Genomic DNA, 15,081 nt, shown 5'->3' with positions numbered 1-15,081 from the left:
TAATTTTATGCCTGGTAATAACATTTGTATACTATTTTATTTTCAGTCTAGATAACACAACAAACAAGTAGGTTAAAGCGAATCGTGCTAAATTATCCTAGATGCCACGTCCTGCTTATTGTTGGACGAAGCAAATGAATTAGCTGAACAAGCTAGCCTAACACACGCGCTACAGGAGCTGGCGCAAGAACGGCTGGACCAGCGGCCACCGGTACGAGCGGACCACGCTGGACCACTGCGTTAAATCCATTGACTGGATCGGCGGTGTAGTGGACCGTGCGTAGCGTGCCGTCTGGTTCGACCAGTGAGTATGAGCCTAATAGAGAAAAAGAGAGAAACCATTTGTAAAAACAAGCCGATCTTCTGTACCATTACCACGCAGCGGCGGTATGGGCGATCTGCTCGAATAAAAATTGAGCAGTTCGCAGCTCGAAACTAACCCCGTACGATATCGCCATCACGAGTTTCTTGTTGGCTTTTGCTATCGCCCGTCAGAGCGTCCTGCACGTTGTACGCATAGGTATACTGTGGCAGTGGATCGTAGTTGGTGCTCACTGCTACGGCCGGTGCTACTGGAATGACTGCGGCGTGAGTTCCATAAACCGCAAGAGCTGCACTGAGCGAAGCAACAAACACTGCGACCTGAAGACAGAACGGGAATGCTAGTGTTAGTAGAAAGCGGAAAGGACCAAGACGTGTAGAGAACTTACCTTCATTTTGATAAGAGTTTTGTCAGAAAATTAACTGTACTGCACGATTAGCACACTGCACACTGGTTAATGTTTGAAATTGTAATGATGCCTCCTGTACCATCAGACGATGGTTTATAAAGCAAATATCGCAACGGCACTACACTCCCTCCGTAGTACCATCGTCAGGCCGTTGTTTTATGACGTATCGTTTTTAATAAGGTGACACGCATCTCCCCACGCCCGCTACACGCAATCATACATACACCAAATCAATTGACCACCAATTGTAGTCAAAAAGTACGCGACGCGCCCCACTTAATGGGCTGGGATGGGTTCATAATAATGCGATTAAACATTCACAACGGCAGCTAGCGACACCGAATTCGGTGCCGGTAAAACTAGAAGCCGTGCCATTCGGTGGCCAGGAGTGGAGTAAGGAAACTACCTAAAACCAGGCTCGGTTCAGGCAGAAGCCGGCATGAGTGGCACGAGCAATATTTGATCACATCAGCCGCTTGCATACGGAACAACAGGGCTGAAGAAGGATAATATATTTTTGGCCATCCCTTGTCGACCGTCAGAGGTTGCATAAGTCGATGCAATCAAACAAGTGAAACCGCAGTGCTATATGGAACAGTTTAAAAGATTGGTGCAGGGAATACGAAGGATTAACATGTTGCGGTGTTGTTGCGTAAGTGTTATGATTGGATCATTGGTGTAATACTGAGCTGATTCACGGCAGCCAATGCACATGCGGATGTTCTATAAATGGAACAAATTGTGGCAGCTAACGTTTGTTATTGAAGGTTAAGCAGCGGGTCAAAGTCAAAGCCAAATGTCACAATCAAAAATAGTAAATATATTGCGATATGCAAACTTTTGCAAACAGGAATATGATTTATTTTTTATTTTTTTGCTGTTATAAAATGATTATTAATTGATCCATGTTACAAATTACAATAAAATTGAGTTCAGGAAATTTCAAATGTACATTAGTTATATTTTCATGCGATTTTCGGGTTCGTCGCCATGTGAAGCATTGAACATGATTGATTGATAGGAAATTAAGCAATTCTAAGACTGAGAACAAATTTCCATAAGGAGAAGTATAATTTAATTGGCAATACGACCTTCTTCTAGCAAAATGAAATTAAATAATGTTAGCAAAAAAATATAAATATATAAATACATAAAATAATTAAATTTCCTTAAATACATTCCAGTTTACCTATGCCATTCTCGAGGGTGTTACAAATTTATTATAAAAAATAAAATTCCGATAAATCCAACACTGATGCTGTAAAACATCCAGCAGGAGAAATCACATCACAAAAAAGCTACATTTTTGACTGATCAATAAAATGTCACCCCAAAACAGGTGCCGTATGCTCACAAAGCTCGTAAAACACCTCTCTTGGAAAGAACTTGACCGAGCGTCAGACTTTACGTGTGCTTCGCGAACGACCTTGCGCACAATCAATGTGACCCAAATATAATGTGCAGCACTAACTGCTTTCGTGGGTCTCGCTGGGGGTGACCCGAACAACCCAGCTGGAAGCAGTGGGTTTTGTTGCTCTCTGTTTTAACCATACTCTATATTGCATCAGACAAAATTCGACATCGAGAGCAAACTGACCTGCATCAAATGGTTGTGCAATATCGACCAAACTGCGGATGCAAAATGTAACGAGAAAGAATCGAGTAGCACGTGTAATACAGAACAGGCAATGAGTTTAACATCATAAAACAACACATAACACTCGTACCAGCTCTCACAAATATGGGTGGTACACAATTCGGAAATATTTAATGGTAATTATTGTTGTATCTCCTGTACTATAAAACGACATTCAACGAGTAAAAATTTATCTCCCCTGTTGGCTCGAACAGTACGGTACAATAGTTGCAGCTTCGATTAGGTCTTGCCCGAAGCCACTAGTTATTGTGCGATGCCTGAAGTTTTGAAATAATTATCGATGCCAAGTGACATTCAAGCTCACCGGGCAACAAACGATATGCCGCAGGGCTGTGGTGGTACAGCACAACTATGTTGCATTTTCTTTTAATACACTTGAACACTTTGCCGCGGTCTAGTTCATTTACAGCGTTCAGCATGTCAAATAGGGTGCAGAGGAAAAGAAAAAGAGACACACATAATTTGTCGCACCTTTTTGCAGCTAAAAATATCGCGTTAGATTGGTATGGCAGAAGGTTTTCCATGGGTTTTCACAAGCATACCTCTAGGAGACGATTGAGTAGATTTATCGGCCGATCCTTCCAAAAGGTCAGGCCAGTTTGTTGGACACGGTTAGGTGTCGTCCGAGCGGTCTGAAACACATTCATCACCCATGCTACAAATGTGTTCTCTTTTTATTGCGGATGGCTGTAGGGATACTTATGAGTCGTTTCTGCATTAAATACCACACCCTAGCGTATGTCACGAGTTTTCAAGGATTATTCAACTTACTCCAATTAAAACCAACATGATTTAGTAATGCTGAACAAATTTGATACAGAACTTCGATTGAAATAGAGCACTTCCGAAGCATATTATACAAACAGCATATCCGGACTGACATCTAACCCCACATTCACCTTTTCTTCAGGCGACAATATTGCATAAATGACATCATATAGGATGCAGTAACTTATCGCCCTTCCGACGATCTAACCTGATCGCAAGCTAATCACCATCTACGTATCAGCAAAGCGTGCATGATCGCCCGCCGCCAGCTAAGGGTGCCGGTTTGTAAGACGGTTTGACCCTGCACTGTGAAGATCATGAATGCTATCCACAACTGCTAATGCACACTACCCCACCCAAGCGCCCAGTTTGAACCTGAGAGGATAGGCTGCAGTTGATGAAGTATTGTCTCAATTACCCTCTCTTGTATTGTGTGCAGTACTAGCAACTAATCACACCAGAGTTGACCCGATCGCAACGGAAAGAAACTGCGTGGTTAAACGCACACGCGTAAGCGCACACATGCGAAACTTGTCTGCTAACTGCGTGCATCGAACGACGACGAACTTACTACAACGAACCCGATGCAACGATCGTGCGCGTGTCTCTAGCGTACGAAAGGAAACATTCAACCCAAAAACCCTACAAACTCTACCTGCTTCGTTCACTCTAGCGGCATCGAAATGCGTTGAAGGTTGGCGGAAAATGCAAAAAATTCTTTCCCGAGGACCACGAGATCGCTCTTGTTTCTTCAAGCGTTGGTTTCGGCGTCGCTGCGAAGTGATTGGACCTAATGCTTGCATTTCGATATAAAAACCAACCGATACCGTCGTAACCGTATCACAATCACTTCAATCGTCTAGCAAGAACACAGCAGCAGCTAGTACCTTCTAAAATGGCATTCAAAGTAAGTGTCACAGAGCAAGGATCACTCGATAGGGATTTCATCAAATGCATCACCGTGAAAAAGGATTTATCTGAGAAACAGTCTTATTTGAGCGAATTTTCTTTATACCCAGTTCGCCGTCTTCGCCGCCATCGTGGCCGTCGCTAACGCCGTCGCCATCGGATACCCAGCCCCGCTGGGTGCTTACCACGCCCCTCTGGGAGCTTACCCAGCTGTGGCCAAGGTTGCCGCTCCTCTAGCTTACCCGGCTGTGGCCAAGGTTGCCGCCCCGATTGTCGCTAAGGTTGCCGATGACTACGACCCCAACCCTCAGTACAGCTACAGCTACCACATTGCCGTAAGTAGTTGAGCGATTGCGAATGTCTCAGAACCACATGCGTAACGATGTTCCAATCGATTCGATCTCCTGCAGGATGCTCTGACCGGAGACAACAAGGAACAGCAGGAATCTCGCTCGGGAGATGTTGTGACCGGATCGTACTCTCTGGTTGAGCCCGATGGCACCCGTCGTGTCGTTGAGTACACCGCCGACCCCGTCAACGGTTTCAACGCCGTCGTCCACCGTGAGCCTCTGGCCGTCAAGGCTGTTGCTCCAGTTGCCAAGATCGCTGCCCCGCTGGCTTACCCCGCCGTCGCTAAGGTTGCTGCCCCGTACGCTCCATACGGATACCCAGGCTACGGCAAGGCCATCCTTGGTTAAGCTCACCACTTCGTCCCTTAGACATTATCGCGAATCGTTTCTTACGTCCAGTGCCTAATGCTCGTGCTATTTCAAGTCATTAGTTAACGTCTGCCTATATTTATTTGCTTTACTTTACTTTTTCCCTTGTTCTTTGCCTTACTCTCACTACAAACTCTCTAGCTACACTCTGGTAGCGATTTTCCTCTTACTTTCAATCTATGCTGTTGCTTTGGAGAGTTTTTTTTTTGTACATATGAATACGGCTTCTGCCAATGTTGCTGCTGTAAACGACACGAAGATTAGATCGTTTGATAGACATGTGATTTGACTGTGTGACAAGAAGTGTGAAGCTATTGTTACTGTTGTGTTAGTAGAGATGATCAGCTCGAAGGCTGATGAAAATAAAAGCAAATTCTACAAAAGAACATAAATCGTCCACTTTTAAATATTGTGCTATGTTTCTGAATCTGATGAATTTTCGAACCACATTGTTTGATTGCATTTACTCGTTCATACAGATAGGATCTAATAATACAAGAGCATTTTAAAAAATAACGCTTGTTCAAGATCCATGTATAAACGAAAGTACAAATTTATGAAATAAAGATGGATAATTAAAATCTAAAGATTTACTACAAATATTCCAGCACAGTCTAAAGCAAAACCATACATGTAAATTGAGAAAACAATAACGTCTTTAAGCTAGCAATACGGCCTGGCCGTCCCTTATGAATAAAAAAAAAAAAAAAAAAAAAAAACGTCTTTAAGCTTTCATTAAGACTAATGGCTCGAAGCAGTCATGGGCGCTTAAAGTAATAATCGTTTATAAAAGGTTCATAGGTTCATGCGGGCGGCCCGGTGGTATAGGCGACAGCGGCGCCGATCTTCAAACGGCAGGACCGGGGTTCAAATCCCATCCGTGGACCGTCCCTCCGTAGTGAGGACTGACTAACCAACAACGTGGTATCGGCAGTCTAGAAAGCCATCTCGATGGCCGGCATGACCTTAGAGGTCGTTAAGCCAAGAAGAAGGAGAAAAGGTTCATAAGCTTAAATAACGTGTGTTACATGTGTATACTGTACAATTAATAAAAAGTATAGCTGAGAGCTAACCCAGCTGCTTCACTAGAGAAATACGGAAGTCCTTGTTTCCTTTTAATAAGTAAGAAATTTGATTGTCCCGAACGAAAGATCTGATCGTGACTTTTATTTCCATGTAATGAGTTAAACGCTTCTATTTTAATAGAACGCAGTTATCTAAGTAATGGTTTTTGTTTTGCGTATTAATGTTTACTTTAGATTGTCTAGTATGATATGCAGGAATTGAAACTATTTGTTTTCTAAATTGAATTGATATGCAGTTTTATGACACAGAAATAACTCATTTGCTTCTATGGCTCTACAATTGTTGATGGTTTTGTCTGGCCATTTCTGCTTACCTTAAATTTGTTTACTAGTAGCAGAATAATCATTCCTACGAATTAAAATACGGTACATCATCAATATTGTTTTTCTTTATGTTTCCAGACCAACCTTAATAAGATCAGTAATATATTTAAACTAAATATTAATTTCAATATGAAAAATATCAAACAATAGATTAGTTGACCAATAGGATATTATGAAATGGAAAATATGATAATATGAAACGGAAAAATATCATACATAATAACATAATTGGATAATTAATGTAAAAAGGAAGAACAAGACAATAATAAAGCATGAACAGATAGAGATGAACGATTGTATGCAAAATAAATTATTTGACTGAGCATAATAAATTCAACTCTAAGCAACAAGGCCTTGAATTCATGAATAAAAAATGGCAAGATTAGCTTAAGTTAACATTTTTGTACGCTAAAACTAACTGAGTATATGTATAACCATGTAGTCTAACATGGCGACACACGAACTTTCACGTGCCGCGACTAAAAATTTCCACGCTTCCATCGATCTCCCCTTTCATTCTACGACGCATACGCTCTATGTCGCAAAAATCAAACGAAACAAGTTCTTTTGTGGGCTGCTCTGGAGCCACCTTTAAGACTGCTGTACGCCCCAACCTTTAAAGGGTTGGCTATCGTTGACTTTGTCGTTGGAAAGTGGCATTGCATTTTGATATAAAAAATCAGCTGATACCTTCGAAACCGTATCACAGCCACTTCAATCGTCTAGCAAGAACATAGCAGTGAACTAACTGTCGCTAGCACTAAATACCTAAAATGGCATTCAAAGTAAGTGTCCCTGTAAGGATTGTCAAAAACAACACCCGTACTATACGTGCGACCGCGTGAATTGAATCTTACCGAGGCACTCCCTTTTTACGTAATTCTTTTGCAGTTCGTACTCTTCGCCGCCGTCGTGGCTGTCGCTAGCGCCGTTGGTATCCATCCGCCATCGTTGGGAGCTTACCATGCTCCTTTGGGAGCGTACCATGCCCCCCTGGCAGGCTACCACGCACCTCTGGGTGCCTACCACGCACCTTTGGGAGCTTATCATGCTCCTCTGGGAGCTTACCCAGCTGTGGCCAAGGTCGCCGCCCCTCTTGCCTATCCTGCCATCGCTAAGGTCGCTGCTCCGTTGGCTGACTACGATGCTAACCCTCATTATAGCTACAGCTATGCTGTTGCCGTAAGTTCAACTATATTTATTACAATCTGTGATCACATTTTACTAATCACTTGATCGTTACACAGGATGCCGTAACCGGAGACAACAAGAGCCAGCAGGAATCTCGCTCGGGAGATGTTGTGACCGGATCGTACTCTCTGGTTGAACCCGATGGTACCCGTCGTATTGTTGAGTACAATGCTGATCCCGTCAACGGATTCAACGCCGTCGTCCACCGTGAGCCTCTGGCCGTCAAGGCTGTTGCCCCGATTGCCAAGTATGCTGCTCCGCTGGCTTACCCCGCCGTCGCTAAGGTTGCTGCCCCGTACGCTCCCTACGGATACCCAGGCTATGGCAAGGCCATCCTTGGTTAAACTCACCACTTCATCCCTAGACGCGACATGGATTCTTTCTCCAGTACCTAATGCTCATCCTTCATCATGAAGTCATAAGCGAACATCACCTTTAATTTATTTCTCTTTTCTTCATCCTGATACTATTCTACTCTTTCATCTATCAGAACGTTAGTGTACATATAAATATGGTACCTATGCTGCCAGACATGAATTTAGACCAATGTTTAATGAAATAAATATAATAATTTAAAAATATAAACCTAAAAATGTTTTATTTTTAATAATGTTTTATAAATTCAATATTACGATTTTAAAAAAACAGAATTATTGAATTTTAAAATATGACTGTTTTGGGTCATACTCAAGACATTCCTTAACTACTTTCAGGATATCTCAACAGTATGAAAGAAACGACATATAGTTGTATGTATCCGAAAAAACTACAATATTTTATCCAACCATCTGATACACCAATCAAAATGTCAAAAATGTTATTAAATTATAATGTAATGAAAATTGGATTGAAAATATTTTATTCGAAAATAAAATAGAAATCTTCTTCTTGGCTAAACGACTCTCTAGGTCACGCCAGCCATCGAATGGCTTACTAGACTTGCTAGACTTACTAGACGTAGTTGGATAGTCAGACTCACCACGGGGGAACGGTGGTCCGGATGGGATTTTAACCCCAGTCCTGCCGTGTGAAGACCGGCACCATTGTCGCCTACAAGACCGGACCGCCGCCATTATCACCATTATAATTATAATTATCCACAATAATTTAACGAACAAATATTATTTACTTATTTATTTACATTTGATTATTACGGTTCAGTGCCGTATTGTCAACACGGCTTGTGTTGAGTAGATTTTCACATATTGATAAGGCATTTCCTCCTTATTCTTTGCCTTATCCCGGGTATACTCGGTTGTGGATGGTTGTGGTGATGGTGATGATGATGATGATGATGTATTGGTGGATGTTGTGAGTTTTGATGGTCCGGGACTATTGTTGTGGCTATTGTTTTGATGGTGGTTGGTTACAACCGAGTTCCGGCTATTGTGGTGTATTTACGAACAATTAATTGACATTAAAAAACATCACATTTATAAAATAGAATCTTGTACATAGGATACACACTTAAGCGGAATGTAGGTTAAAGAAATACGAATAACGATTTCAGGAATTTTTAAAAATTACATCAACTTAAATACCACGATCCGGTGCCTTTGAAGAACAGGACCGGATATAGAATACCGTCCGCACTACGGGTAAAATTGAGGCAAGGAAGGAAAGCTCTTGAAGTTGTGGTGCCAAAAATGAAGAACAAAAATAATGTCTCAGCTTAGAACACATACTGTCCACAAAGGCTGGTAGAGAAAATAAAATTATCCACTGATAATACAAACAAATACATGACTAGGTGTGACCATACGGCCTTGTGTTTCGCGGTTCTGTCTATCAGAATAGAGGGCGTTATTAGAATCCTACATAATGAGTGAAATATCCTACTTGCAAGTCTAATAGATAAGCTGTGAAAATAAATGTTAGATATGCCATAACATTTTAAAATTAAAGACAGAAATTAGTAGTTTATTCTGATTCAGCTGAAACATAATGAGTCTCAAACTAAACTGAAAATAAAATATGGAAAATTAGTTTCGCATATTCGCAAAAAAGTATCAATGAATTGAAACATGTCAAAGGTATCGAACGTATTATATTTTTTACCTTTCGCTTGTTTCAAGGATTTATGGATTCGGGAGGGAAAAATTAAAGAACAATTTGATAAAATCTAGTCTTCAGTGTCCTTCTCTCGCTTCTCGGATGCTACTAGATCATGCCGGCCATCAAATGGCTCATGAAATTTATTAATACAACGTAGTTGGATAGTCAGTTCTCACAGTTACCTCTTGTGTCTAACAGTTACCTCTTCGGTCTAAGAAGACCGAAAAGGATTTGGACCCTGGTCCTGTCGTGTGCAGACAATCCCATCTAACACGGGACAATCCCTGATTTTCATTGACATTGTTTATTATTTTATGCTTCAAAAACTCTAACACTAGACTAACAAATCAAAAACAAGAAAAGAGAATAAACATAATAATCTATTGCAGAATTAAATGTAATAAAACTAACATACACAACCATTAAAGGTACATACCTTCGGCGCACTGTGCGTAAACTGACTGATCTATTTCTGCAGCTGACCGAGGATTTTGTTCTACAATTGCAATTACTGATCAAAGCTTTGCAGCTGACATTACATTCTCTATTCACCTAAATTGCACCGTTTCGTGGAAACAACAAGATAACAAAAACAAAACGAGTTCCTTCGTGGGCAGCACTGTGTCGTGCCATGACCGCTGGATATTCCAACCTATGTCTCGGACGCTTGGAAAGGTGCAAGATGCATTTTGATATAAAAACCCTTCGATACCTTCGAAATCGTATCACAACCACTTCATTCGTCTAGCAAGAACATAGCAGCGGCCTAACCGTAGTTAGTACTAAATACCTAAAATGGCATTCAAAGTAAGTGTATCAACGAGGATTATTGCAATGCGCACACGCGTCACGTGATCACGTGAGTTGGATCTTACCGAGACACTCCCTTTAAACGTGATTATTTTACAGTTCGCACTCTTTGCCGCCATCGTGGCCGTCGCTAGCGCCGTTGCCATCCACCCAGCTCCATTGGGTGCTTACCACGCACCTTTGGGTGCCTACCACGCACCTCTGGGAGCTTACCATGCTCCTCTGGGAGCTTACCCGGCTGTGGCCAAGGTCGCCGCTCCTCTTGCCTACCCTGCCGTCGCTAAGGTCGCTGCTCCGTTGGCTGACTACGACCCCAACCCTCAGTACAGCTACAGCTATGCCGTTGCCGTAAGTTCAACTATATTTATTACAATCTGTGATCACATTTTACTAATCACTTGATCGTTACACAGGATGCCGTAACCGGAGACAACAAGAGCCAGCAGGAATCTCGCTCGGGAGATGTTGTGACCGGATCGTACTCTCTCGTTGAACCCGATGGTACCCGTCGTATTGTTGAGTACAATGCTGATCCCGTCAACGGATTCAACGCCGTCGTCCACCGTGAGCCTCTGGCCGTCAAGGCTGTTGCCCCGATTGCCAAGTATGCTGCTCCGCTGGCTTACCCCGCCGTCGCTAAGGTTGCTGCCCCGTACGCTCCCTACGGATACCCAGGCTATGGCAAGGCCATCCTTGGTTAAGCTCACCACTTCATCCCTAGACGCGACATGGATTCTTTCTCCAGTACCTAATGCTCATCCTTCATCATGAAGTCATAAGCGAACATCACCTTTAATTTATTTCTCATTCCTTCATTTCTATCCTGAATCTATGAACCTTGTGTACATATGAACATGGCCTATGCTGCCTAAAGCGAAATGAAAATTGTTTCGTTTTATAAACTTTGACTGTGTGGCAAGAAATGTGTGAAGCTGTTTTTGCCGTGTTGTTTCTACCAGTGATCAACCGAATGAAGGTTGAACAAAATAAAAGCAAATTCTACAAAAGAAAACCTTGTCCTATGTCATTTGTGCATTTATAAATATAATAAAACTTAATATTTTAATCCAGTCAGCCCTGCAATATGCATGACCTGACAAACATATCATATGAAACGAAAAATTCCGGGTCATTCCGGGTTTCGCGGGAACGGGAAATTCGACCGTCTGAACAACAAAGGTCGGCTTCGTCCTGCCGAAACACAACACGCTGTCCCGTCAAGATGCTACACGCTTCACCATGAAAATAGTGACCTAAACAACTAGAGATAGATTTCGTTTCAATCCTGTCACCAGACAAACTGCACCACAACCGACTTATAAGCTTTTTGCGCATCGGCAACCTATGTAGGGAAATTTAAGCAACCCCGCCATAATCACAATTGATTTACATAATTAATAATAAAAAATAGGAATAGATTGTTGTTTTAAACTGTGATTTTGAATTTATCGGAGAATGAGTTATGAAGAAAGACGAATGTAATCTCAAAGCATGCATCAGTTAAGTCCATTTATATCATTTAAAGCGGAAAGAAATGAGCAATCAAGACATTTTCTTAATTTTAAATGCTGATGCTCGAATTTAGTTATTTTTTTCCTCGAGCAATGAGTAAAATACTTTTGAAGCCTGGCAAACCGCCATCAAGACACGATTCATATCGGCCGATATCATTACTTTCGTGTCTGAGGAAACTCCTTGAAAGGATGATTCTTTTACGGTTAGAAGAATGGTTGGAAACCAACAACCTTCTCTCAAGTACTCAGTTTGGTTTTCGTAAAGCCAGGGGTACTAATGACTGTTTAGCGCTTTTGGTCACTGAAATAGAGCTTGCCCGTGCACGCAAGCAGAACATGGGGTCTATCTTCCTTGACATACAGGGGGCATTTGACTCAGTTTCTCCATACAAACTGAGTCAAAAGTTAGAAAATGCGGGCCTGGGACCAAAGTTGAATAACTTGTTATTCAACCTTTTGTCGGAAAAAGCTATGAATTTCAACAATGGTCACGTGCAGTTAAAACGGACCAGTTTCCATGGACTAGCACAAGGGTCCTGCTTGAGCCCACTGTTATATAACTTTTATGTTAGTGAGATAGACTCTTGTCTAGCGCCAAACTGCAGTCTTAGACAATTGGCAGACGACGGCGTTATATCTGTTGCAAGCAGAGACGCCGACGAAATACAACTGGCTTTACAAACCACTCTGGACAATCTTTCCGAGTGGTCTGAAAACCTTGGTATCAAGTTCTCTGCAACGAAAACTGAGATGGTAGTCTTTTCTCCTTTTAGCGATACGGGAAAAAACAGGGAGAAAAGGCTATATGACCCGAAAATTGATGTCTTTTTATATGGTGAAAAGATATCAATTACCGACAATTTTCGATACCTTGGTGTATGGTTCAATTCTAGGCTAAACTGGAGTACTCACTTCACCCGTCTGGTGCAAAAATGCAGTAAAAGAATCAACTTTCTAAGGACAGTCACAGGATTCTGGTGGGGCGCACATCCATCAGACGTCCTGAGACTGTATAAGACAACGGTACTATCCGTATTGGAATATGGAAGCATATGCTTCCATTGGGCATCCAATACGTTGATACTCAAGCTTGAAAGGCTACAGTACCGCTGTCTTAGACTCGCACTAGGGAGCATGAAATCCACACACAACATGTCCCTAGAAGTGATGACCGGAGTGATGCCGCTCAAACTACGTTTTGAAATGCTGTCGCTTCGCCTTCTAGTCCGTTGTTCAGTATCAAATCCCTTGATAATAGAAAATTTTGAAGCGCTTCTAGAGACAGGTTCTAAGAGCAAAATCCTCAAGATTTATGAAGATTTTGTTGCCCTACAAGTGCATCCTAGCGCTCCACAGGCATTAAATCGTGCTGCCCTTCCTGAGAACTACAGTTCCATTTTAATAACAGATTCCTCATTGCACGAGGAAATTAAGACCATACCTAATGATCTTCGCCCGAGGGTAGTTCCGGGTATTTTCATGAACAAGTATGGTCATTTAGACCAAATAAGCCAGTACTACACTGATGGATCATCCTCTGAGGAGGGCACTGGCTTCGGTGTTTTTAGCGAGTCCACCGAAGCATTTTTCAAATTGAGGCAGCCATGTAGTGTCTACACCGCAGAGCTAGCCGCAATATTTTACGCACTATCGATGATAGCAGCGAGACCTTCGGACCAGTACTTCATCTTCACTGATAGCCTTAGTGCTATTGAAGCTCTGAGATCTCCGAAGGCTGTTAAGAGTCAGGATTTCCTCACCATAAAAATCATTGAACTGCTTGGCTCAATGTTCGAAAATGCGTATAAGATCTCGCTAATTTGGGTCCCTTCTCATTGTGGAATTCCCGGCAATGAGAAGGCAGACTCATTGGCCAAAACAGGCGTCCAAGAAGGCGCTTTTTACGACCGACCTATCTTGGCCCAGGAGTTCCTTCGTTTTCCACAGCAACTTTTCCTGTCTCGCTGGCAGAGCATGTGGGAGGCGGATGAACTCGGGCGTTTTCTCTTCTCGATCTCTCCGCAAGTGTCCCTGCGGCCTTGGTTCGATGGGCTCTCTGTAGACCGGGCATTCATACGAATGATGTCTCGACTGATGTCGAATCATTTTGCGTTGAATGCTCATCTACAGCGTATAACTCTGGCTCAGACAAAAGTATGTGGCTGCGGTAACGGATTCCACGATGTGGATCACCTTCTGTGGTCCTGCGTGGAATTTGAAACCGCAAGACCCTCCTTGATGAGCGCAGTCGAGAATATCGGCAGACGAACGGGTACAGAAATTAGAGAAGTGTTGGCTACCAGTGACCTCCCCTACATGAGGATCATTTACCGATTCGCCAGAGACAACGGTCTTGTCCTATGATTCCACATCCCTAGTATCCTTCCAATCCTTATTCGTATTCCCCAATTCCTTTTTTGTTAAATGTTGTGTTGTCTATGTGTTAAGTGTATTTTTTGTAGTGCCACGGGTGATCCGATGACTGGGCAACAGCACTCGAGGGTGATTCCAACACTGCCGTAAAAGGGAGGCAGGCGTTGTAGAAAGTGCAGTGTTCCCCACTCCAGTCCAGTTTTGGCACATTGAGTTTGACAGTGTTGGCGTCGGGTTCGGGGTGTTCGGCGGGTTCAGTCTCGGGAGTAGTGAAGTCGCTTTCGCTGCTGCGGGAAAGAGCTTGTCGATCATCCTTTGATTGGACGTTGACTAGATTGAGCTTGGAATGTCATTGCTGGAATGCACTGGAGAGCACTGTACGCAGACAAATAAATGTTCGTGCTGTCTTAACGATGTCTATTTGTTCGTTACAGTCCAGACCATATCGTAAAGATCAACAATAGAACGGCCACAACACCACCGGAATTCGGATATAATGAACCTCCATCATCACATAGACACAACAATAGTCCTGGACCATCAAAACGCACAACATCCACCAATAGATCATCATCATCATCATCATCATCATCATCATTATCATCATCATCATCATCATCATCATCATCATCATCATCATCATCATCACCATCATCATCATCACCATCACCACAACCATAACCGAGTATGCCCGGGATAAGGCAAAGAATAAGGAGGAAATGCCTTATCAATATAATTGTACTTTTTTTTTCAACACAAGTGGTGTTGACAATACGGACTGGACCGTCATATTCAAAAAAAAAAAAAAAAAAAAAAAAAATGAGTAAAATACAAAATTTTGAATGGTTCAGAATATCACATGTTGTTGATATTATTAATTTACGAATATTAGCTATAAATAACGCATCAAAAGCGATTTTCGTATTTTTAAATTTTTTTATTCAT

The 15,081-nt window shown here is 42.2% G+C and overlaps 6 protein-coding genes across 7 annotated transcripts in view; 3 read left to right on the top strand and 3 right to left on the bottom strand.

Annotated features, from left to right (window-relative positions):
• Window positions 1–15,081, bottom strand: part of LOC126556564 (neurobeachin-like protein 1) — a 49,131-nt gene that overhangs the window by 11,194 nt on the left and 22,856 nt on the right. The gene's annotated exons all lie outside the window — the stretch shown is intronic.
• LOC126559908 (larval cuticle protein A2B-like) lies at window positions 153–2,807 on the bottom strand. The gene is made up of 3 exons (XM_050216074.1): window positions 2,693–2,807; window positions 441–662; window positions 153–316 (listed from the first exon to the last, which is right to left on the bottom strand). The coding sequence occupies exons 1-3, from the start codon at window positions 2,805–2,807 to the stop codon at window positions 153–155; spliced, it is 501 nt and encodes a 166-aa protein (XP_050072031.1).
• LOC126559870 (larval cuticle protein A3A-like) lies at window positions 3,803–4,852 on the top strand. Its single transcript, XM_050216044.1, is given in 3 exon segments — window positions 3,803–4,063; window positions 4,176–4,400; window positions 4,476–4,852. Coding segments are annotated over 3 exon segments (627 nt in total). The 5' UTR covers window positions 3,803–3,949; the 3' UTR covers window positions 4,764–4,852.
• Window positions 6,652–7,751, top strand: LOC126559371 (cuticle protein 21-like). Its single transcript, XM_050215520.1, has 4 exons — window positions 6,652–6,978; window positions 7,085–7,127; window positions 7,236–7,375; window positions 7,441–7,751. The coding sequence occupies exons 1-4, from the start codon at window positions 6,967–6,969 to the stop codon at window positions 7,726–7,728; spliced, it is 483 nt and encodes a 160-aa protein (XP_050071477.1). The 5' UTR covers window positions 6,652–6,966; the 3' UTR covers window positions 7,729–7,751.
• LOC126559875 (larval cuticle protein A3A-like) lies at window positions 9,906–11,070 on the top strand. The gene is made up of 3 exons (XM_050216050.1): window positions 9,906–10,246; window positions 10,349–10,597; window positions 10,663–11,070. The coding sequence occupies exons 1-3, from the start codon at window positions 10,235–10,237 to the stop codon at window positions 10,948–10,950; spliced, it is 549 nt and encodes a 182-aa protein (XP_050072007.1). The 5' UTR covers window positions 9,906–10,234; the 3' UTR covers window positions 10,951–11,070.
• The window catches only part of LOC126559291 (probable prefoldin subunit 5), a 195,836-nt gene continuing 194,525 nt past the window's right edge, over window positions 13,771–15,081 (bottom strand). The window contains exon 5 of the mRNA XM_050215424.1: window positions 13,771–13,780. The gene's annotated coding sequence lies outside the window, so the exon portion shown is untranslated. The remainder of the gene's footprint in view (window positions 13,781–15,081) is intronic.

Source organism: Anopheles maculipalpis, chromosome 2RL (genome assembly GCF_943734695.1).
Source record: "Anopheles maculipalpis chromosome 2RL, idAnoMacuDA_375_x, whole genome shotgun sequence".
Lineage (NCBI taxonomy): Eukaryota > Metazoa > Arthropoda > Insecta > Diptera > Culicidae > Anopheles > Anopheles maculipalpis.
Note: the sequence above shows the minus strand (reverse complement) of the source record. Positions and strands in the feature narration are given on the sequence as shown.

Coding starts and splice junctions, on each gene's coding strand:
- LOC126559908 (XM_050216074.1), bottom strand. CDS start 2,807: ATGCTGAACGCTGTAAATGAACTAGACCGCGGCAAAGTGTTCAAGTGT. Junction 663..2,692: donor GGCATATCGTTTGTTGCCCG/GTGAGCTTGAAT, acceptor TACTAACACTAG/CATTCCCGTTCTGTCTTCAG. Junction 317..440: donor TGATGGCGATATCGTACGGG/GTTAGTTTCGAG, acceptor TTTCTCTATTAG/GCTCATACTCACTGGTCGAA.
- LOC126559371 (XM_050215520.1), top strand. Junction 7,128..7,235: donor GGCTGTCGCTAGCGCCGTTG/GTATCCATCCGC, acceptor CACCTTTGGGAG/CTTATCATGCTCCTCTGGGA. Junction 7,376..7,440: donor GCTACAGCTATGCTGTTGCC/GTAAGTTCAACT, acceptor ATCGTTACACAG/GATGCCGTAACCGGAGACAA.
- LOC126559875 (XM_050216050.1), top strand. Junction 10,598..10,662: donor GCTACAGCTATGCCGTTGCC/GTAAGTTCAACT, acceptor ATCGTTACACAG/GATGCCGTAACCGGAGACAA.